This window comes from Labrus mixtus, chromosome 24 (genome assembly GCF_963584025.1).
Source record: "Labrus mixtus chromosome 24, fLabMix1.1, whole genome shotgun sequence".
Lineage (NCBI taxonomy): Eukaryota > Metazoa > Chordata > Actinopteri > Labriformes > Labridae > Labrus > Labrus mixtus.
Window position 1 is genome coordinate 11,714,375 of NC_083635.1, and position 22,532 is coordinate 11,736,906.

General features: G+C 43.6%; 2 protein-coding genes across 3 annotated transcripts; both read left to right on the forward strand.

Moving 5' to 3' along the window:
• The first annotated feature begins 979 nt into the window (after positions 1-979).
• LOC132959490 (protein SON) lies at positions 980-13,537 on the forward strand. 2 transcript variants are annotated; one of them, XM_061032527.1, is made up of 20 exons: positions 980-1,091; positions 3,129-3,332; positions 4,222-4,256; positions 4,569-4,759; positions 4,883-5,079; positions 5,343-5,560; positions 6,014-6,284; positions 6,469-6,662; positions 6,754-6,906; positions 7,140-7,315; positions 7,401-7,535; positions 7,627-7,719; positions 7,941-8,156; positions 8,391-8,501; positions 8,600-8,716; positions 9,055-9,202; positions 9,680-9,748; positions 9,950-10,065; positions 10,165-10,266; positions 11,015-13,537. In XM_061032527.1, exons 1-20 carry the CDS (start codon positions 1,009-1,011, stop codon positions 11,090-11,092), a joined length of 2,907 nt encoding a protein of 968 aa, XP_060888510.1. In that variant the 5' UTR covers positions 980-1,008; the 3' UTR covers positions 11,093-13,537. The 2 variants fall into 2 exon arrangements, with proteins under 2 accessions (XP_060888510.1, XP_060888511.1); XM_061032528.1 differs by having other exon boundaries at positions 4,225-4,256.
• Positions 13,538-14,592: 1,055 nt separating this feature from the next.
• On the forward strand, positions 14,593-21,527 carry gucy1b2 (guanylate cyclase 1, soluble, beta 2). Its single transcript, XM_061032988.1, has 15 exons — positions 14,593-14,776; positions 14,862-14,956; positions 16,749-16,909; positions 16,985-17,084; positions 17,202-17,420; positions 17,910-18,013; positions 18,120-18,221; positions 18,354-18,441; positions 18,515-18,711; positions 18,977-19,100; positions 19,180-19,328; positions 19,571-19,717; positions 19,809-19,963; positions 20,139-20,320; positions 20,490-21,527. Exons 1-15 carry the CDS (start codon positions 14,679-14,681, stop codon positions 20,660-20,662), a joined length of 2,094 nt encoding a protein of 697 aa, XP_060888971.1. The 5' UTR covers positions 14,593-14,678; the 3' UTR covers positions 20,663-21,527.
• The last annotated feature ends 1,005 nt before the right edge of the window (positions 21,528-22,532 follow it).

The window sequence follows — 22,532 nt, forward strand, 5'->3', positions numbered from 1 at the left end:
ATTATTCATGTATACGTCCCTTTAATCGTTTATATTTTCCACATTATTTGTGTCATTGCACTTGAATGTGTCCCTTTACTGAAGCATTATGATCATTAAATACTTAACATATAACATGCAGGCTTTTTGAGCTTCTTTTTGTGCACATAAAAGATAAAAACACTGAAATCATTGAGGAGTTTTTAGAGCTTCTGTTGCAGTATTGAGGAGCAGTTCCAACCTGAACCACCAGGGGTCACTGTTCTACAGAATTTGAAGCTCCAAAGCGTTATGTATAGTGGACTAAAAGTGCCAAAATGAAATATATAAATATATAATTAATTAAATCATTAAATGTGTCATCAATTATTTAATATTGGAAATAAATCAACAAATATATAAATAAATATATAATTATTTAATTAATTAAATGCATGTGTTATTAAATAATTATTTAAATGTGTCATTAATTATTTAAAATTGGTAATATATAAATAAATAAATAAATAATTTATGAAATACATAAATAATTAAATAAATGTTTAAATAATTATTTAAAATGTTCATTCATTCTATCTAAAAACACATCTATTTATTCCACTATTTATTTAATTATTTCATGTTTCCTGCTCCATATTATGAGCATGATCTGAATTAAATAGTTGTAAGGAATTATACAACCTGGAACTGCTGCTTCTTCTTTATTGAAGTCAAAACGATGTGATGATAAATCAAACCATAACTTAAAGTTTTTGTTATTTTGTTAATTAGTTCTTTATAGATTCCAGGTGTGTTTTATTGTAGATGGATATTGTTCCAATTAGTAGCCATATTTGTCGCGATGTGTTGTTTTTCGGACTTTAGGGGCTCCGTACCTTCCTTACATATTTATGACACATAATAAAAATAATTCCCTACTTAACCTCCGTGTCTGAAGGTCTGAAAACAGAGGCACGTTTATCGACCTGGAACGAATCACCGGCGCGAAACAGTTCCTACACGGACCAATTACTGAGTGCACACAGAAATATGGCGGCCAACTTGGAGCAAATTTTCCAAGATTTTATTTTGAATAAAATAAGAGAAATTGAGGACCAGAATGAAGACAAAACGTACGTGAATGTTTTGTATTTGCTCCGTTTTAGTGTTAGTGAAACATAACGATGCAGTTAGTGTTTAAAACATATTAAATAGTGTAGTTTTTTAAAGCTTTATCTGCCGGTGTTCGCTCCGGCTAACACCGAAGCTAACGTTAGCGTTTTAACATTTAACGATTTAAATCTGCTCTAAAGGTTATTTTAATGACGTCATGGGTGTTGAAAATAAAGGTTATATTGTTTGAAGTCCGTTAAATCTCTTAAAATGTCATTAAAGTGTTCATAAACCGTCTCTAATAGTACGGGAGCCAGGTCCACCCCCTCTCTCCACACAGTCTGTACATAAGATTTATTTATTTTTCCAGCAGTATAATAAATGTTTTCTGTTTATTATGTTTATTACGGAGCCCCTGAAGTCCCAAAAAGTTAATTGTGCGCACAAGATATTAACTTTCTGTCTTTCTTTATTCTATAATAAGAGTATTTGAGTGTTCAGAAAAGAGTCTCATGTATTATTATCATTATTATTATTATCATTATTATTATTATTATCATCATTATTATCATTATTATTATTATTATCATCATTATTATTGTTATTATTATTATCATTTTATTATTATTATCATTATTATTATTATTATTATCATAATTATTATTATCATTATTATCATTATTATTATTATCATTATTATTATTATTATCATTGTCATTATTATTATTATTATTATTAACTAATTAATTTATCACACTCGTGTAAAATATTTCTATGGATGACAAAGAAATATAATGTGAGGGTAGCAAGTCTCGACAGGTGAATGTCTCCTATCAGATAATAAATGATAAGATAAGATAAGATAATTTTATTCATCCCAGCAGGGAAATTTAGGTGTTGCAGCAGCCAGCATACAAACAACACAACACAACACAACACATATATACATACAAACAACACAACACATATATACATACACACAACACAACACATATATACATACAAACAACACAACACATATATACATACACACAACACAACACATATATACATACATATCCCACCCATACAAAAAACATGAGCCCACTATACATAGCTAGGATAAAAAAGTGGTATGGATGGTCCATGTGCATAAGTAGCTGTTACTCATAGATAACAGTACAAAATACTAGCTCTGCCAGTGCATAGTATGATAGATAAATAAATAATTATGATAAATAAAATAAAAAGCAGTCAAGTGTGCAAAATACAGTTTGATATATGATATATGCAGCTCAGGCTAAAGTTTAAAAGTTTAAATGTCTTCTGTCCTTACTGAAAGGGGAGTCCTTATAAAGTGCAATTGCAGTAGGTAAAAAAGTATTTTTAAATCTGTCCTCCTGCCGTAGCCTCCCACTAAAAACACTCTTTTGTTCACACACGAGATTGTGTAAGGGATGCATGTTATTGTCCATAATGTTCAACAGTTTCTGTATCATCCTTCTCCCCATCACCATCCTTCTCCCCATCTCCACCTCCTAATCAGCTTAACAAGCTGATTAGGAGGGCTCCTAATCAGCTTGTTAAGCTTTTTAGAGTCACAAGCCCAACAGACGGCTGCAAAGAAAATGGCACTTGCCACAACAGTCTGATCAAACATGGATAACATTTTGCTACACACATTAAAAACATACTCCCTGTGACATCAGGGTGTAAAGGTCTGCACTGGGATCATGGGAGATAATCATTTATTGATACCCTCTTCTCCAGAAATATAGAGTAAAGGATCCATATATAGGGGCGACAGTAGCTGAGTATGTAGGGACTCTGGGGTCGCAGATTCAAGTCCTGCTGGCATGCAAATCTGGAAATTGTTCTGGTATCTGGAGAGGTGCCAGTTCACTTCCTAAGCACTGCCAATGACTCTCTGGGCAATGCACCAGAATGTGTTTCTGGTTAAATCCAGTTGATTTGTTGAAATAATATTCCCCTTCTCAGGACAGGACTGTGTCAGTGGACAGGACACCGGTGATAAATCATCATATCGCTTCTCTTTTCTCTCTGTTTTTTCCTGTCAGGGCTGCTGAAGGAGCGGTCGACGGCAGTGAAACAGTCGCAGCAGAGAAAGCGACGTCAGAGGGAGACAAAGAGGATGAACTAAGATGCAGCAGTTCACACAAAAAACACAAGAAGCACAAAAAGCACAAAAGCAAGAAGAAGAAGAGGAACAGAGAGAAGGAGAGCAGCTCCGAGTCGGGCGCAGAGAGGGACAACAAAACGAGGTGACACTCAGTATTCAATAAAATGCTCTCATAACTTTATCATCATGCTTTTGTTACACGTCCTAATAATTAATGCCTATTAATGGTTGATGGTAGTAAGGCTGTATGGATGAATGCTGTTGAATGCATTTTCTATCAGAGGGGAATATGGGTATGTTAAAACCTAAGACCCCGACTTTTTAAAAACAGCCAATAGTTTCAGACGTTTTTGGAAATTCTTGAGTAGATTGCTGAAAGTGAGATGATTTTTTGAAACCAGACACAGCTGTTACACCCGTCTCTTAAAGGACCAAACTCCACCGACAAAAACGGTAATTTTACCTCGCAGAACCAGGCTGCTCGTGAAGCACGCACCTCGAGAGTGAACGAGGAAGCAGCAGACGACAATACCCAAACATAGAAACCGTTTCTGTCTATGGAGTGTGGTGACTTTTACAGGAGCGTAGGGCTGTAACGACTGCTTCTTGTTTCAAAAACACGTCTTACTTTTCAACAAAAAGGTCTCTATCCTGAATTCCCCTTTTACAGAAGGTGCATACAACAGCATTGCCTTCCTGCCATAAACCAGCAGAGCACAAAGACACTGCAGCAGGTTGAATAAAGCATCACCGAGTCACAGTGCACATAGAGGTAAGCGATATTTACACACCACACAGCAGCTGAAGACCACACACACACACACACACACACACACACACACACACACACACACACCCTAAAGCAGAACACGAGCCTGTGCACACTCTTAACATAATGCTGTAACTTCTTAAATTGTCTTGCCCTGTACTGTTCATAGGCTCAATTTGATGATTAGGATTATTTTAAAATCTTTCTGTCTTTTTTGTCCGATTCTAAATGTGCCTAACTCAGGTTTTGTGTTTGCTCATAGAAGAGGAACTCCAACAGATGGCGGTAAGGAGCGAGGTAAGCCTGTCAGTTATTTTGTAAGGGTGTGTGTCAGATTCTTTTTTAAATTATTCCAATTGAAGAGAGAACGTTTGGAGCATCAGGCAGCTGCCCGAGGCGCCCAGTATCCTTTGTCCGAGTGCTTCTACTTGAAAATCTTTCAACTTTTCAGAAGGCCGCTGTTGACATCACTTTTCAACTAGCCAATGATATTCCCCGTATTTCTGCCTCCTAAAGATCGTGTCTTGTACCCACATCCTCATGACGGGGTCGTCTAACCTTTGTGACAGAATTTAAGTTGTTAAAAAAATAAAAGATGTCTCTGTTCAGGTGAGGAGAGCGAGAGGAAGTCCAGGAGCCACAAACGTCACTCAGGAAAGAGGAAGAAGAAGAAGAGGAGGCGGAAAGATGAAGAGAACTCGTCTGATTCAGACTCGGAGTCGAAGCAGAGGGAGAGTAAACGTGGTCAAAAAGCATCACCTCGGAGAAGAGAGGAGCTGCCTGATATCATCCCTAAACAGGTCAGAACACCAACAACACGGGGAAAAGTCAACACGTGTTGTTTGGAATATGTAAACATTTCTTTATCGTCCTCAGATGAGTCACAAATCAGTCGTTTCCTTCTTCTTCTCGTGTCCAAACAGGACAGCTCCAGTAAAGGACGAGGAGATGAGGAGAGGAGGAGTAGTCGTCGTCGTCGTTCTCGTTCCCGGTCACATTCCCGTTCTCACTCACATTCCCGCTCAGAGAGGAGGAAGTCTCGTTCTCCCTCCGGACTGAACCGACGAAGATCTCGCTCTCGCTCTTTATCGAGCTCAAAGCGACACAGATCACGATCCAGGTACGACGGAAAAACTTACTAATGGTCGATTTATTCTTCAAAGGAACGCAAGTTGTAATTATTTTTTGATGCTTTGGTCGATTTCTGGAAGGTGAAACTATACTTATAACCCTTCAAAATAATAATAATACTGTGTAGAAAACATCCTTCCAATCACTCACACTTTGATGTAGTGTGCAGATTACTCAAACGAGTGTTGGCACGGCAACCTGCCTCTTCTCATTGTATTTTAAAAAATGTTTTGACCATGTTCCTGCTGTCAGGTCCCCTCTGAAGAAGGAAGCTTTAGATGAATCCAAACAGTCCACACACGATCCTACAAAAGACCTCGAGCTGCCTCAGGCGACCTGCAGCTCTCCTCGAGGAAACATCAAACCAGAGGAGGGGGCGGAGTCGAGCACCGAGCTGCTGAGCTCGTTACAGAGTCAGCCGGCTGCGGAGGAAAAAGAAGAGAGAGAGGACGGCACAACACAAGAACAAGGTGAGTGTTTCACTAGTTTAATGGCTTAAGAAATGTTTTATTGTATCCCTGCTTTTATTTTGAAATTTAATAAAGAGCTTCTAGTAGAGGGAAGGTTAGGACAGGAAGTAAAGCACAGAAACAGGAAGTGGTTAGTGATCCCAAAGTGACATCAAACAGCTCAAAGGAGCGGTAACAAAGGTCAATGTGTGATGTCATAAGGTGGATATTACTGAGCTGTCTGAGAGTTTGTTAAAGTGAAATGAGACATTCAAAGATGCAGTGAGGTCGTTCTTTTACATCACTGAGACTACAGGGAGACACTGACGAGGATGATCTACAGGGAGACTGTTTGCTCTTAGAGGTTTTGAGAATCTGAAGATTTCTATCCCGTGCAGAAAGAGTCAGCTGATTGTGTCCATGTCAAACTCAAAGCTGGTGTTTTTAGTTGTTTGTCTAATGCTCAATCTCCAGGCTCTGCTGCATCCCAGTCCACGCTGACCCAGACCGTATCGACTGAACCTGAGCACACCGCCGAGTCCCGCTCCCCTCAGAACAAAACACCTGAATGCAGAGCTGCGGCTAAATCACCAGAGAAGAAGAAGAGGAAACCGTCAAAGTCCCCTCAGAAGAAAAAGGAATCAAAGTCGTCAAAGAAGCAGAAAAAATCCAAGTCGCCGAGTCGGAGCCACAGGAGAGGATCCAGATCGAGGAGTCCGTCAAAGAAGAGGAGATCACGGTCCAGGTAGAGACCCCCATGTGATTAATTAACCACTACAGGTGGTTTTTACACATAGAGGTTAAATAGAGGTCATGATGTGAAAGAGAGCGCACATCTACCAAACACACCGATAGATTCGCTCATTGATTTGACTTTATTACAGATTAGGTTTTAGGTAAATTCATTAAACTGAACATTGTGTTTTCAGGTCGGGGGGTCGGAGGTCTCGGAGATCTCGCTCTCGGTCGGCGTCTCGAGGTCAGAGGAGGACGGCGTACAGCCAGAGGGACCGCTGGAAACGAGAGCCGAGTCACTCCCCTGTACTCATCCTCAGAAAAAATAGATCCCCCAACAGGAAACACTGCAGCACGAGCGACAGCCCGCACCGCGTCAGCGATCTCGGTGAGAAGATATCAAATCACTTTTACATGTTTCACTCTGACTGTGAATCTGTTTGTTTAATAATCCTGCTCGTTCTTTCTGATTTCTTCAGATAAGGAGCAGTTGTTGGAAATTGCCAAAGCCAACGCGGCCGCCATGTGTGCCAAAGCAGGCATGCCGATCCCCGCCAGTCTGAGGTCCAGCATGCTGCCTCTGGCTCTGCCCAACATGGCCATGAACGCTGCGATGGCCAGCATGACCGCTGGTAGGACGTTAACTCTTATTCCCTTTCTTTAAAAAGAACTTTTTCAGCTCAGATTCTTACTTTATTGTTCCTCGTCCATCTACGCGAGATGAGAGGAAAATAGAAACGGCACTCCAACAGGAAACAACAGAATCAAGCTGATTTTGTTGCTGACGCATAGAGCCGCTCAAACCTACACTTTCTTTCTTTAACTTTTGAGTTTATTCTGTGTCCTGTCTCCATCTTCCCTTCAGCCACCATGACAGCTGCTTTGTCTAACATGGGCGCTCTGTCCTCCCTCCTCCCGCTGCCCTCCATCACCAACAAACCTCCCCCCGCCCCGTCCCAGACCAACATGTCCGCTCTGGAGGAAGTCAAACGCAAAGTGGCCAAGCAGGCCAACAGCATCAGCATCAAGGAGTTCACTGATGTAAGAGTTCAGTCGTTAAAGTCGTGATGTGAAGTCATCAGTGTTGTTTGACTTGAACACTTCATGTTCTTTTGTGTGTTTGTAGAAATGTAAGATGATCGTGGACAGCAAAGGAGAGCTCCCGGTGGCGTTGCCTCATGTCTCAGACGAAGAGGATGACGGGAAACCCTTTGGAGCATCGGCTCTACGGGAACAAAAAGCTATCAGCTTCAGCATCAATGTAACGACTACTCACACTTTACATAAGCAGCTTGTTGTTTGTTACTTCTACAACTCGTTTAAGAACAATCAAATCCTCTTTTTCCCTCCAGAACACGACAGTTCGTCCGGCCGCTGGAGCGAGAAGTGATGCCGGGATGGCTAAAGAGTTTCCTGTGTCGTCGGGATGCCAACATCGGAAAAAGGTCAGAGCCTCTAAATGTTTAACTTGATGCATCGATACATATGTTCTGCCTTCGTAGTGGATTTCTTTAGTTTCTATCAGGGGATGTTAAGAAAGTTGGCAGTGCTCAGAAAGTGATCTGGCATCTGTCAAGCTAGGACTTGAACCAACTGAGCTCCCCCATTTCAGTTTTTTTTTTTGCTTTGAGAATATTTACTGACTGCAGTGTGTCCTTCTGTCCAGGAGGGGGAGACACTGGGTGCGTACGGCGAGTGGGTTCCTGTGGATAAAACTGCAGAGAAAGCTGCTGCGGCCTCCAGGAAGGCGATGACCGCTGTTTCCATAGCAACGGCCACTTCATCACCGGGAGAAACGGGGACAGGGTTACCAGAGGTTGAGGAGCAGCAGCCGGCGCCTGTGTCTGACAACGACAGCGTTTTCCCCGACCCGCAAGTGCAGGTCAGTACAACGTGTTTAAAACTAAATTTAGACTAAATATGTGAGCTCTTTAACGAAACCTAAACTCGTTTTGGAAAGTTTGTTTACTTTTATTTATCCCCGTAGAGAGGGATTTCTCCTCGCTATCCTGATCCTCTCGTCACCTCGGTCCTCTCTCTCTCTCTCTCTCTCTCTCTCTCTCTCTCTCTCTCTCTCTCTCTCTCTCTCTCTCCTTCTTTCTCTTTATTTCTGCAGCCGGTGGATATTTCTCAGGCTGTAACTGAGAGGATCAAAGCCCAGAGACGATTGGCTGAGAACCCGTATGACGTCAACGCCATCTGCATGCTCAGCCGAGCCCAGGAGCAGGTAAGATACATTGATTATTAAGATTGATATTTAAAGGCCACATGTTTCCAGACTGTTGATTGACAGACTTGAGTGTCTTTTCTGTCTCGTTCCTGCAGGTGGACGCGTGGGCTCAGTCCAACACTGTTCCCGGTCTCTTCACGGGTTCCACTGGAGCTCAGGTCCTCACCTCAGAGGAGCTGTCCAACAGCGGGCCTCAGGCCTGGCTCAAGAAGGTAACACACACAACAAACATTAACAATAAAAGTAAACATACAGTGTTTATGTCAGTCAGTATTTTTACATGCAGATAGAAAAAGTTGATTTATCGTTTAGGAGTGACCCCTCAAAGTCCAGTTCCTTTGAGTAGTGGGAGTGCACGGTACAGTTCATGCACAGGTACACAGCGCTGACAGCCTTTAGTATTGAGTTCTGGCTGTATCTGACTAACATGACTCAAAATAATCCATACTGGGACAAGGACAAGGAGAGCCAATGAAATGTCTTTATCGAGCTGTAACCGTAGTTCCACTGGACTGTGAATGTAAACAAACCGTGTTTGTGTCTCCGTCAGGATCAGTTCCTCAGAGCTGCTCCAGTATCCGGAGGAGTCGGGGAGTTCCTGATGAGGAAGATGGGCTGGAGGACCGGAGAAGGTCTCGGGAGGAACCGGGAAGGCACCGTAGAGCCGATCATCATCGACTTCAAGGTCGACCGCAAAGGTGTGTAACCGCACGGCGTTGAATCAACAGAGATGTTAAAATGAGGCTTTAGAAGATGTGATGAAAACAGAGAGGAGAGTGAAGGCTAACTCAGGAATCATTCATGAACGGGATAGTTTTAGAGTTAAAGCAAATCTAATCTTTCATCCTCTCACTGTGAGAAATATGGATTTTAAATTGATCTCTTTGATCCTTGCTGTGAATATTTTGGACCTGCTGGTTTTTAAAAATAACTCTGACCAAGGTGTCTGACTCCATCAGGCTTACAGGACACCAACAGAAAAGCATTTCATTTAATCACACACAGAACCAAGCACTGAATGCACCGAGTCAGGTCGGGTCCAGTGGTCCAGTTCATCATAGATGTTCTCTAAGATGTCCAGTAAAGAAACTCAATTTCAGGTTTTTGTCAAGAGATCAAGGAGACAGAAAAACCACCACAGCTGCAGAATAATGAGTGATGTTTCTGTGTTTCAGGACTGGTTGCTGAAGGGGAGAAGCCTCAGAAGCAGACGGGAGGACTGGTGGTGACCAAGGATCTAATGGGTAACAAATACAACCGCACACAAAGTCACTATCACTCCTTAATGAAGCCAGAATGTAAGAACAGAAATCCTCGGGGTTGGAGATAATGAGGCGTCATACGATGTCAGAGTAAAAACTAGAGATTGTGTCTGAATCCTGATTCCTAAAGTTTATGAGCCATGTGAACCGTCACCAGAGTCTGCCCCTTTAATCTGTGCACAGGGAAGCACCCGGTGTCCGCCCTCATCGAGTTGTGTAACAAGAGGCGGATCATGCAGCCGGACTTCGTCATGGTTCATCACAGCGGACCGGATCACCGCAAAAACTTCCTCTTCAAGGTGAGTCCGTTTGAGTCTGTGTGTCTGGAGGAGATCTTTATTCTCTCTCTCTGTTTGATGTGATTTAAAGCGTTCATCTGCGTGTCCTGCTGTCTCCAGGTCACGGTGAACGGCGTGGACTATCAGCCTCAGACAGCCAGTCCCAACAAGAAACACGCCAAGGCCATGGCTGCTACCGTCGCCCTGCAGGCTCTTGGAGAGGTACCATTAGAAAAATAACACATGCAACACAGAAGGAATCCTTAATTATCATCAATATCAGGGTCAAGGTCAGGTCAACTTTTTTTAATCCAAGAAGTCAAATTTAAACATTTCATCATCTAAAGAATTGGCTGCGTCCTGCATACCGGTGCAACCATTATACCAGTATATAATGCTGCAACATACTGGACCCCAAGTTACCATATGCAGACGCAGCCATCGACATGTGAGCGAGATTATTTGAGAATTGATGGACTGCTTGTACCTGCCTGAAGGAAAAGCTCTCCATTTTTGTTCAACCTTCACCTGTGGTCGTGAGCTTTAGGTAGCGACTGAAAGAACCAGATTGCAGACCTAAGCGGCCAAAATGAGTTTCCTCCAGAGGGTGTCTGGGCTCGGCCTTAGAGATAAGATGAGGAGCTCAGACATTCAGGGGAGCAGAGTAGAGCTGATACTAGTTCGCATCGAAAAGGAGCCAGATGAGCTTTTGAGCTTTGTGTCAACACAGGAGTAAAAAAACATTTCCCGCTCACCGCGAGCCGTTTATTGACGAGCTTCTGAGTGTTGGGATTAGAGTCAGCAGCTCGTCATACAAAGCACCACACATCCTTTTGTCCAATTTCAAAATAAAAGCACCAGATGTCAAACTGTTTGCAAGAAGAAACTGAAATTCAATGAGCAGAGGATTAAATATTGAACGGGTGCAGTGTGAAAAAACATATTTTACAGCTTGTTGTGTTGTTTTCAGGTTCCTGTCGATGGACCCGGACTTTACACGGGCCCTGTTTTCACTGCTGCTTCTACTGGACCTTTATTTTCTACATAAACCACCGAGTGACTGACGGATTCTCTGAACACGAGTTCAGCTGTTTGACATTTTCTCACTGAAGACTCTTGACAGAAACGAGTTCAATAAGCAGTCAAGTTTACACGCAGTATCCTGAAAGTACAGATTTTATACTCACAGAATCACGTTGAGTTTTTACCTCCATGACAGGTCGTGTGGGTTGTGGTGACTGGGAAAGAGTCTCCACCATGTGAACGCTTGATGGCATGTTTGTAAGTATGTATGTATGTAAGATATGGTAGCATTTATTCTGAGCTCTATCAGTGTCTCTGCGCTGGATGTGTTTATTCTGACGTTACATTTGTGGCCTCGTTTTAACAAAGTGTTTCTCGTAAAAAGAGGCCGCTCGACTTTATGGAACTAACCTCATTAACATGTGTACACAGAAATAAAGATTTTATTTATGTTATGTAAAATAGAAAAACACACGTTATGTTTCTCTGTGATAATGCCTCGTGAATGTGACTCAAAGGGGAATGTTGTTATCTTTAAAACGTGGCGTTATTTAAGGGTCCAAATGACTGAAAGGTGCACAAACCTCGATGTAATATTTACATACATTACCTGAAATGTGTCAAAAGCACGACCAGGCTCAGAAATGTTGAAGGTGCGAATGTGTGGAATGAACGACTTTTTAAATTCTATTCATGGTCGCCAACATTTTGCAAAAGAGGTCAAGCTTTTTCTGGGGCGCAGACGGCTTTGTGGTTAGATCGCGCCCCGTGTACGGAGGCTTTAATCCTCAAAGCAGGCGGCCCGGGTTCAAATCTTCAAATCCAACTTGTGTCTCCTTTCCCTACTCTCTCTCTCTCTCTCTCTCGCTCTCCCTCTCTCTCTCCCTCCCTCTCCTCCTCTCTCGCCCCCTCTCTCTCTCTCTCCCTCCCTCTCTCTCTCTCCCTCCCTTCCTCTCTCTCTCTCTCTGTCTCTCTCTCCCTCCCTCCCTCCCTCTCTCTCTCTCTCCCTCTCTCTCTCTCCCTCTCTCTCTCTCCCCCTTTCTCCCTCTCTCTCTCCCTCTCTCTCTCTCCCCCTTTCTCCCTCTCTCTCTCTCTCTCTCTCCCTCCCTTCCTCCCTCTCTCTCTCCCTCCCTCTCTCTCTCTCTCTCCACCTGATTTCCTTCTCTAGTCCCTGTCCTGTCAAATAACGCCCCAGAGAATAAATCTTTAAAAAGTAGAGATAAAGCTTTTAAACCCAGAGTAAAAGTCTTTCTGCAAAGTGACCAGACTTCAGGCTCCGGTAGCGTAGTGTGCACCCCATGAACGGAGGCTGTAGTCCTCCAAATGTGCAGCCCAGGGTTTGAATCCGACCTGTAACTCCCTTCCAGCTCTCTCACTCTGATATCTGAATCTATCCACAGTCCTAACTCTACTTAAAGGCATAAAAAGCCAGAAAATAAACCTAAAAAAAATTGATTTTAATTCAGAGAAAACGGCCCTTAGAAAACAGTGTTTTTACGGCGTGCAGAACACGGGAGTTTCTGGTCTACCCGCTGCCGTTGTTTAGTTGTATTAAAGTGTTTGTTCTAAGCCAGCTTGTCCCAACACACAAACACATAAAACCAATTGGTTGAGGCAGCTGTGGACCAGCAGGGCCGTGTTCTGCGATGTAAAATCTGTTTTTTCAAACGAGTTTGTCGGCTTTAAAGAGATTGATTTATCGACTGTTCTCTGTTCTAAAAAAAATGCATTTTATTCCGTCTCTGTTGGGTTACTTCTGTAATGTTGTCAGACCCCTTTAGAATAACATTCTGAGCCGGTCAGTTGCAAAAACAACAACTTATAGTGGACATAAATTGACGAGTTGCCTTTTCTCTGAAGAATTAATTTGCAGATATCACGCCTTGATTAGCTGCTGTCCTCTTAATTCCTTCAGACCTAAAATATGTGAGATTCCCTCTTTAAGCTTTCTGGAAGTGTCCCCTCCCTTTATGAGACCCGCCAGCCATTACTGCCCTCTAGTGCAGAAGAAGAGTAGCTGCAGCTGCTTCACCGGGCCTCAGAAAACAAGTACCCAAAGCAGCCTACAGGAGTCGCTGTTGCAATGAACCCACCGCCCTCCCCTCTGCAAATACCGCCAGATGTGTTTGAAACAGCCGAGCAGTGAAGCACGGTGTCTGCTGTGGTTGGCAAGTACTTCACTCACTCTTCATTTACTCGCCTGTGTTGAAGGAAAATGGAATTGATCGTCACTTAGTATGAAAATGTTCAGTATTGGAAAAGATACTGCAGGTTTTTCCAGTCGTTTTGTAAAAATCCTGCAGAAATGATGTACTGAAGCCCTGTTTTTAAAGTGATTATTTGATATTGTGATGATATATGAGGCTGTTACTGCGATCATTCCTTATCTAAGAACATAAACCTGTCAATCTGACCTCGCAGCAGATTCCCTTCATGAATAAAATGTTCTTTTTTGATTATTTTCAACGAATCCAAGACTCAAAGCAAACAAGAAACTGAACCTGATCAGGAGTTTTTCATGTGCGTCCGCAGGTTTGACGGATCTTTGAGCTCACACACAACACTATGAAGAGAATCTCTGGTTTAATAAACTGAGTGTGTTAACTCTCACAGGACGTGTGTGTACGTATCTCTGATGTGTGTGTCCTCTTCTAGCAGCAGTGAGGTGTTAGAGGCAGGTGGACAGAGGTGTGAGACAGCTCGGGAATTTGATTCTCTGTAGAAATGAAGAGTGCAGAGGAGGCAGTATAAAGTCTTTCATTTATTTGCATCAGCGTTGGAGAAGAAGACGGCGGGAGAAGATCGAACACAGACATGGTGAGTGAACTTCATATTCAGCCAGAAACTAAGGAACCCAGAGATGACTAATTACTCTTACCCCTCTTTTTATTTCTACTAAAGATAAAAAAAAAAGCTGCAATTTGAGCCTGAAACCTTTTTTCTTACATAACATTTTATGGGTTTAAATCGCTGGTTCTAAACTGGTCTAACTTGAGGACTCACCACCGCCTCATTAACGAGAAATCAGGACACTTTTTTGGGGGGGAAAATGTTCAACCGGTCTGATTTATTTAAAGACAAAGCGTGCAGTTTGGACCTCATGTGACAGAACACATTTTTTAAAGCGTATCAGAAACTTTTTTTTTACATTTTTTGTTTCTAGACGCTCAATTAAAAGAGCTCTGCAACCAGTTGAGAAGCACCGGTTTAAATGAACAATAAAAACACAAAAATCTTTGGATTGTTCCAGGAGGTTGCTTAATTTATTTATCTAATCAGGTTGGTTTGAGTGAGATTGAGAACCTCTTCATCCGAGGAGTCCGCAGCATAAACACAAAGTTACAAACCTAAGAGTCAAATTTGAGAGTGTCGTTCAAGCAGTCGAATTATAAACATCGACGTCCTGTAGAATCTGCTTCCAGGTCTTTCATTTTTAGATTTAAAAACAGTTAAAGACTCCAGCTTCTCCAGGATCAAATCCAACCTGTGGCACCTTTCCTGCATGTCATTCCCTACTCTCTCTCTCTCTTTCTGATTTCCAACTCTATCCACTGTAAACTCTCAATTACAGGCACAAAAAGCCCAAAAAATAAATCTTAAAAAAAAAAGAAATGTCCTTGTTGTTTTGTTTTCAGTACGGGTTCATCAACAGCTGCCTCCAGTCTCTGGTGATGGAGAAGTTTGGACAGGACACGTGGGACAAACTGAGGTTCCTGGACTTGTACAGATAAACAATAAGAAGGTGTTGATGACCTTTGTGTACTTACTCTTTACGTCATCGTTTCTTAACACAGCTCTCTACCAGGAGTCCAGGACGCCTTCATGACGTACACGGTTTATGACGACGTGCTGACGGTCAGCCTGGTGCAGGAGGCCTGTTCGCTGCTCGGTAAGAGTTCAGGATTTCTCCGTCTTAACGTATGAAACCTCACATTCTCTGAGCACATTTCATGCTACTTTGAATAATTCATTGTGAGTTATCTTTTGTGAGTTATCCAGCGTAGCACGATGGATATGGGGTCATGTCTGAGCAGGAGGGGAGGGGCCTTTCCTGCTCGGGTTAATGGTTTTAGTTTAGTTATTTATTTATTATAAAATATAAACATTTATTTCTTACAGCCTGTGGACGCCGTGTTTAAGAAACTCAGTATGATCAGAATGCACAGGTTGAACATTTAACCGAGCAGGGGCTACAACAAGCTTTGTAAACAAGGTGTTAATTATTTACTAAAACATGTTCTGTGCTGGCAAACACCCAAACACATATAGACTCTGGGGCCCCGGGGCACACATGTATAAAACATAACAGGGACTGTTTATTCAGCGTGGGTCGATAGGGTGCAGAGGGGTTCCCAAAGGCCTGATTATCTATTCTGTTCTCACCTTTGGGGATAAACTGCAATTGAATGTTTGCAGAAGCTGCAGGAAACAAACACGTGAGCACAGGGCGGCTGGAGAACTGCATTACGAGCGATGTGTTACAGGAGGATTCAGGTGTTTTTAAACCGGGGTTTTATGTTCAATAATTAGGAATCCTAAAAATCAAGACCACCACTGATCGGCTATTTTTCCAAGTCATGACTGTGATTAGAAAGAAAACGCCTCTTTCTAAAAGAACAAATAACTTCAATCTTCTTGGTCTTGGTCTTGGTCTTGGTCTTGACCCGGTCTCGCCCTGCCTTGGTCTTGGTCTTGACCCGGTATCGTCCTGCCTTGGTCTTGATCTTGATCTTGACTCGGTCTCGCCATGTCTTGGTCTTGGTCTTGGTCTTGGTCTTGGTCTTGTCCTGGTCTCGTCCTGCCTTAGTCTTGGTCTTGACCCGGTCTCGCCCTGCCTTGGTCTTGATCTTGGTCTTGGTCTTGGTCTTGGTCTTGGTCTTGTCTTGGTCTTGATCTTGATCTTGACTCGGTCTCGCCATGCCTTGGTCTTGATCTTGATCTTGACTCGGTCTCGCCATGTCTTGGTCTTGGTCTTGGTCTTGGTCTTGGTCTTGGTCTTGGTCTTGTCTCGGTCTCGCCCTGCCTTGGTCTTGGTCTTGATCTTGACCCGGTCTCGTCCTGCCTTGGTCTTGATCTTGATCTTGACTCGGTCTCGCCATGTCTTGGTCTTGGTCTTGGTCTTGGTCTTGATCTTGATCTTGACTCTGTCTTGATCCCTAAATGTCTTGGTCTTGGTCTTGTCCTGGTCTCGTCCTGCCTTGGTCTTGATCTTGATCTTGACTTGGTCTCGCCATGCCTTGGTCTTGGTCTTGGTCTTGGTCTTGTCCTGGTCTCGTCCTGCCTTAGTCTTGGTCTTGACCCGGTCTCGCCCTGCCTTGGTCTTGGTCTTGTCTCTGTCTTGCCATGTCTCGTCAGCACGTCGTCATGACTCGGTCTCCATCCTTAAATGTCTTGGTCTTGGTCTTGACTCGGTCTTGCCCCACCTTTGTCTTGGTCTTGTCTCTGTCATGGTCATGGTCTTGGTCTTGGTCTTGGTCTTGGTCTTGTTCTTGCCTCTTGATCCCTAAATGTCTGGGTCTTGTCTTAGTCTTGGATCACTCTGGTCTCAGGTATGTCTCGGTCTGGGTCACTGTGGTCTTGACTTCATCACCAGCTGCGACACAGACTCTTTAATGTTTAGATATAATGTCTTTAAAGTTCTCTGACTGATTTTTTTCCTCTGTGTGTTTTTGATGTTCCAGACGTTTCTGCCGACGTGTTCCTGAAGCTTTTTGGAGGACATTTCTTCCTGTTCTGTAAACAAGCGGGCTATGACACCATGCTGAGGACTCTGGGAGGGAACCTGGTTGAGTTCATTGGGAATCTGGACGCTCTGCACAGTTACCTGGCTCTGTCCTATCAGGTGTGATCACGTGTGTCTGTATGTCTTTGAACTGTTTTACAAAATCTCAACCTCCCCTCCTGTTTTTTTTTTAAGGAAATGAACGCACCGTCTTTCAGAGTGGAGATGAGGGACGATGGGAAGATGCTGCTTCACTACTACTCCGACAGAAAGGGCCTCTACCATATTGTACCAGGTGAAAAAACAAGTGTAATGATCGCCTTAAATACCTCACCAATCCACTGCATCAATCCTGATTTTGTATGTTGCAAACTAAGAAGTCAGTATAGGTATAACTTTTTTCCCATTCCAGGTATCATAGAGGCGGTGGCCAGAGACTTTTTCCACACCAAAGTGACCATGGAGATTCTCAACCAGTCGGAGGAAGACGAGCGGACGGGGAAGAAGGAGCACGTCGTGTTTCTGGTCAACCAGGAAATCAATCCCTTGTGTTTAAGTCGCTCTGAATCCAGCGCAGAAACGACAGCGTGCATCACGACGAATAAGAACAGCTGTAGAGAGATAACTGATGGTAAGCACACTGAATGGCAGCCATAAGCGGTGTCAAAAGTACAGATCTTCCTGGCCATATTTGCCCAGGAGGATCTATACTTTGATTCAAGTCATGGAGTCGTGTAGTTTGTCCACCACTGCAGAAAACTGTTTGCGGCTACAAGCTGAAGAAATCTACTGGAGGATTTCAAAATATGTAAAATATCAGTATTCCCTTTTTAAAGTGTTTTACTTTTTATTTAAACGTAAGCTAATCTGAAGCCAAAGCACAAATGAAATATCATAAATGTTTTTAAAGGTCACAAATTGTATAAAATCCTCTTCACCATGTTCCTCTAACTCTAATATGTGTCTCTAGTCTGTCTACAAACCCCTCAATGATGATAAGAGTCCATGAGTTCTGAGACTTATTTAAACTGGTTGAAGAGGAGGAGAATATGTGACCTTAAATGTGTAGCCTCTGTTACACTTACAGAGTGTGTGTGCGTGTGTTTGATTTCCTTCACAGGTAGTCTCCAGTGCACCTTCCGTCCGTGTTACCCGAACAAACTGTGGATGGAGGAAAAAGCTTTCTGCGATGCTTTCCCCTTTCACATCGTCTTTGATCGACATGTACTTCAAACATTTTTGGCATAAAATTCAAATTTTCTTTTGCCTTTGTTTCCGCTACACCTCATTGTCTTTCCCTGTCTCTTCTCTGTGCTCGTCTGTGTACCAGCTGAAGGTGAGGCAGACAGGTGTGAACATCCAGAAGTTTGTTCCAGGTCTCCAGGCGAGAGATGCTACGCTGGATCTGTATTTCACCCTGATACACCCACAGGTAAAAACACGAGCACAGAGCCACAGATCAAAGATATTCAGTCGCTCTTGTGATACCGAGTAAAGTGTAACGGCGGGGAAACACAGGTGAGAAAACATGAATCTTAAAGCAGCGCCTGTGTCTGTCCTCCAGGTGACTTTTACCATCGAGAGCATCAGGAAGTTCATCAACAGTCAGTTTGTGTTAAAGAGCCTCAAACACACCATGCTCAAACTCAGAGGTGGGTGCTGCTTAACGACACATCTTTAAATCATCTGAACTCCGTCATTAACCTGCGCTCACTTCATCTTCAGGTCAGATGGTGTGGATGGAGTCTCTCGGCTGCATGCTCTACCTCTGTTCTCCGAAGCTGCGGAGCCTCCAGGAGCTTCAGGACGTGGGTCTCCACCTGTCCGACCTCGCCCAGCACGACGTCACCAGAGACCTGGTCCTCCTGAACCAGCAGCGCCTGGCTGAGATGGAGCTCAGCAACCAGCTGGAGAGGAAGAAAGTAGGAAAAGAAGCCTTGATCCGGCGCAAAATAAAAAAAAAAAAACAGCTCAATGGACATGATTGCATTTGATTTAATCAACATTTACTTACTAAATATCTGCTAAGCTATCTGAAAAGGGAACACTCCAGTACCAGGTCTCGCTGCAAAGAGTCAAAGAGTGGCATTTTGTTTAGCTCGACAACTCGAAGATCTAAGAGTGGTAAAGCAGTCTTTTCACTGGAAGCATTTCAGGAAAATGAACGCATCGTTTGTTTGACTGCAGGAGGAGCTGAGGATTCTGTCTCGTCACCTGGAGGCCGAGAAAGAGAAGACGGAGACTCTGCTGTACGCCATGCTGCCTCGACACATCGCCAATCAGCTGAAAGACGGGAAGAGCGTGAAGGCGGGTCGGTCTGTTTGTTCTCTCTCTACACACACACACACTCTACCTGTCTTCAGCTTTATTCACGTCTCCGTCTCTTTCAGGGGAGTTTGAGGTGTGCACAATCCTCTTCAGTGACGTTGTGACCTTCACAAACATCTGCGCCGCCTGCGAGCCGATCCACATCGTCCACATGCTCAACTGCATGTACTCCAAGTTCGACCGACTCACCAACGTTCACGACATCTACAAGGTATTCTTCCCCGTGTGACACCTCTGCAGGATGAAAAGAAGACGAGGGGTTTCAGGGGATGCTCTGTTGTTGTGGAAAATGTTGCACCTCTTGCTTTTGTTTACTTTTTCCACAAATGCATGGCGATCCGGCGACCCTGATGTGGGATTCTTTAGCTCCTCTTCTTGTCCGAGAAAGTCCGGGTGTCAGATCCCAAACAGAAGTGACTGAACCCTCTGATGGTTCCCGTTTGTTTCCTGAAGGTGGAGACTATCGGTGATGCGTACATGGTGGTGGGAGGCGTCCCCGTTCCCACTGTGACCCACGCTCACAGAGTGGCTAACTTTGCTCTGGGAATGAGGATCTCAGCCAGAGAGGTCACCAACCCTGTGACAGGAAGACCCATACAGGTGAGACGCCTTCTTAGTCTGGATACTTATTTAGCACATTAAATCCTGTGTGTGCTGACAGTGTGTGTGTGTGTGTGTGTGTGTGTTTCAGATCCGTGTGGGTCTGCACACCGGGCCCGTGTTGGCGGGGGTGGTGGGGGAGAAGATGCCTCGTTACTGCCTGTTTGGAGACACCGTCAACACCGCGTCCAGGATGGAGAGTCATGGACTCCCCGATCACATCCACCTGAGCTCCACAACTTACAGGTGACGCATTTAAAACAGTCTGAAACGTGCACATCATGGCTCTGCTTTTACATATTCAGAGGTCTGAATAACTTAAACCTGAAACAAGTGTTGGAATCACTCCCGGAGATTAGACTGGGAGACACACGGGTATTATAATGAATTACAACATTTCTGTTCTGTTTCCGCTCCTCAGCGAGTTACAGGACGCAGGGTTCGACATAAAGGAGCGCGGGCACATCGAGGTCAAAGGTAAAGGCAAGATGACCACCTACTTTCTGTTGGGGAACCTGCTGATGTCAGAGGAGAGCATCATGGGAAGAGAGGGTGGAGAGACATGTTTGTACCGGGAGGAGAACCTCGGACAGATCGACCAAGGTAAAGAAGACACCTCAAGTAACAGGAAGTAGAACTTATAACTTGTCATGATAAAGCCAAAGTTAAACTAAAATAAATCAAAGTTTGAAAGCCGATAGATGAGAGAATTGAAAGTGCAGGCACATTGGTTTATTAAATCATAACTCTCTAACATGTCTCCTTCCTTTAGAGCTCGACGTGAGCTCTGAGAGCGAGCAGAAACACGCAGCCTCAGGTGGAGTCGTCACCCCGGACCGCTTCTCCTGGGACATCACCCCTCCGTATCAGACCCACGAGCACATCGAGCAAAGCCGCAAAACACCTGCACACAACTCCAGCATCAAACTGTGTATGTTACTCTGACTGCGGAACAACTCGGCCTGCAGAGACACGAGCGAGAGAAGAAGACAAAAAGTGAGAAAACTGAGAAATGTGATTAAAAACAGGGGCAACTCAATCTGTGGCTCCTTTCCACACACTCTCTCTCTCTCTCTTTCTGGTTTCCTGCTGTAGTGTCCCATCAAAATAAAGACACAAAAAAGTCCAGATTCACATCAATAAATAAATATAAATGTGATAAAATCTTCTTTTAAGACGATAATTTGAAATGTTCAACTTTGACTCTGCAGCCTGCCAGTGTTTTCTATTCCAGTTAATAGATTTATGAGGTTGTAGCGCCCCCTTGTGGTGGTTCGGTTGCACTACAAACCACCAAAGACTCGACTGTAATATGAAAATTGATTTTGTGGCTATTTTATCCTCAGAATAATTTTGTCCTCACATGACTTTGAACAAATGCAGACGTTTTAATCCACGTTTACATAAAGACAATAAGAGATCACATCAGCCTGACGTCGAGGTTTGTTAGATGTTTAGTGTCGGTGTGTGTGTGTGTGTGTGTGTTGTGTTTCAAAGCGATCCTAATTGCATCAGTTGTGCGTTTTCAGACTTCCACACTTCACGATAAAGCTGCTGACAAAGAGAGGGCAGAGGCCTGACGGGGAGAGAGCGCGCTGCTTTATTAGCGTGCAATTTTAGAAATGACTTCAAATGGCACATAAGCACATGAGTAATGTGAGCACGCACACACACACACACACACACACACACACACACACACACACACACACAGACTCTCTTCACTGTAGTGGGTTGTGTAAGAAGATAATGGCCGAGCCAAAATCAGCCCACTTCAGCCCATAATGACACATGCTGCTGCTGCTGTGTGTGTGTGTGTGTGTGTGTGTGTGTGTGTGTGTGTGTGTGTGTGTGTGTGTGTGTGTGTGTGTGTGTGTGTGTGTGTGTCAGAGGTGAGGTGAGCAGAGCGGAGAGTTTCTTATGTAAGGTTGTCGGCTCAAACACTCTCGCTAACACACATTATGACTCCTTTATGGCACAACACAAGTCAATACCTCGCTGTAATCCCATAAAGCTTGTACTTGTTTTATTCGTATCATGTAAAACGTTATAAAAGGGGATGCAATAAAGGTTGTAAATAAAACTCCATGGATGATAACCAGTAAGAAATAAAAAGATTTTTGAGTATATTTACAACTTCAATTTGAGCCCAAAGCCAGAAAATGTTCAGAAAAAACACGTTAAAATGGTTTGTAAGTGACCTTTTCTTCTTCTCCGTCTGATGTTTGTCTCTGTAGATTTCCCTGGGTGGCACCACGAGCGTCATGACGATTTTTTACTAAAAGTGTGAAGAGGATTTTGGGAACAGTTACGGCTTTTATCCCAACCTTCTGATCGATTCCTGTGTGAGGTAACCAGCGCATTGTCTTTATTCATATCTGGGACGCAGGGGAACACAGGAGTTGCTGCTCTACAGCTGCCTTGGTTAGTTTTTTGTTTTTTGTGTTACTTTGTTCTAAAAAAAACTTGTAATGGGGGTGCAGATGGCCTAGTGGTTAGATCGTGCCCCATGTAAGACCCAGGTTCAAGTCTGACCTGCGGCTTACTTCCTGCATTTCATTCCCCACTCTCTCTCTCTCTCTCTCTCTCCCTCCCTCCTCTATCCTCTCTCCGATCTAATAAAGGCAATAAAGACCAAAAAATCATACATCCATTATTTATCCCGTTCGGGGTCGCAGGGGGCTGGAGCTGCTCCCAGCTGTCATCGGGAAAGAGGCGGGGTTACACCATGGACTGTTCAATCACAGGGCTGACATTTAGAGACAGAGACTCACATGCAATCACAGGCAATTTTAGAGTCAGTAATGAACCTAAG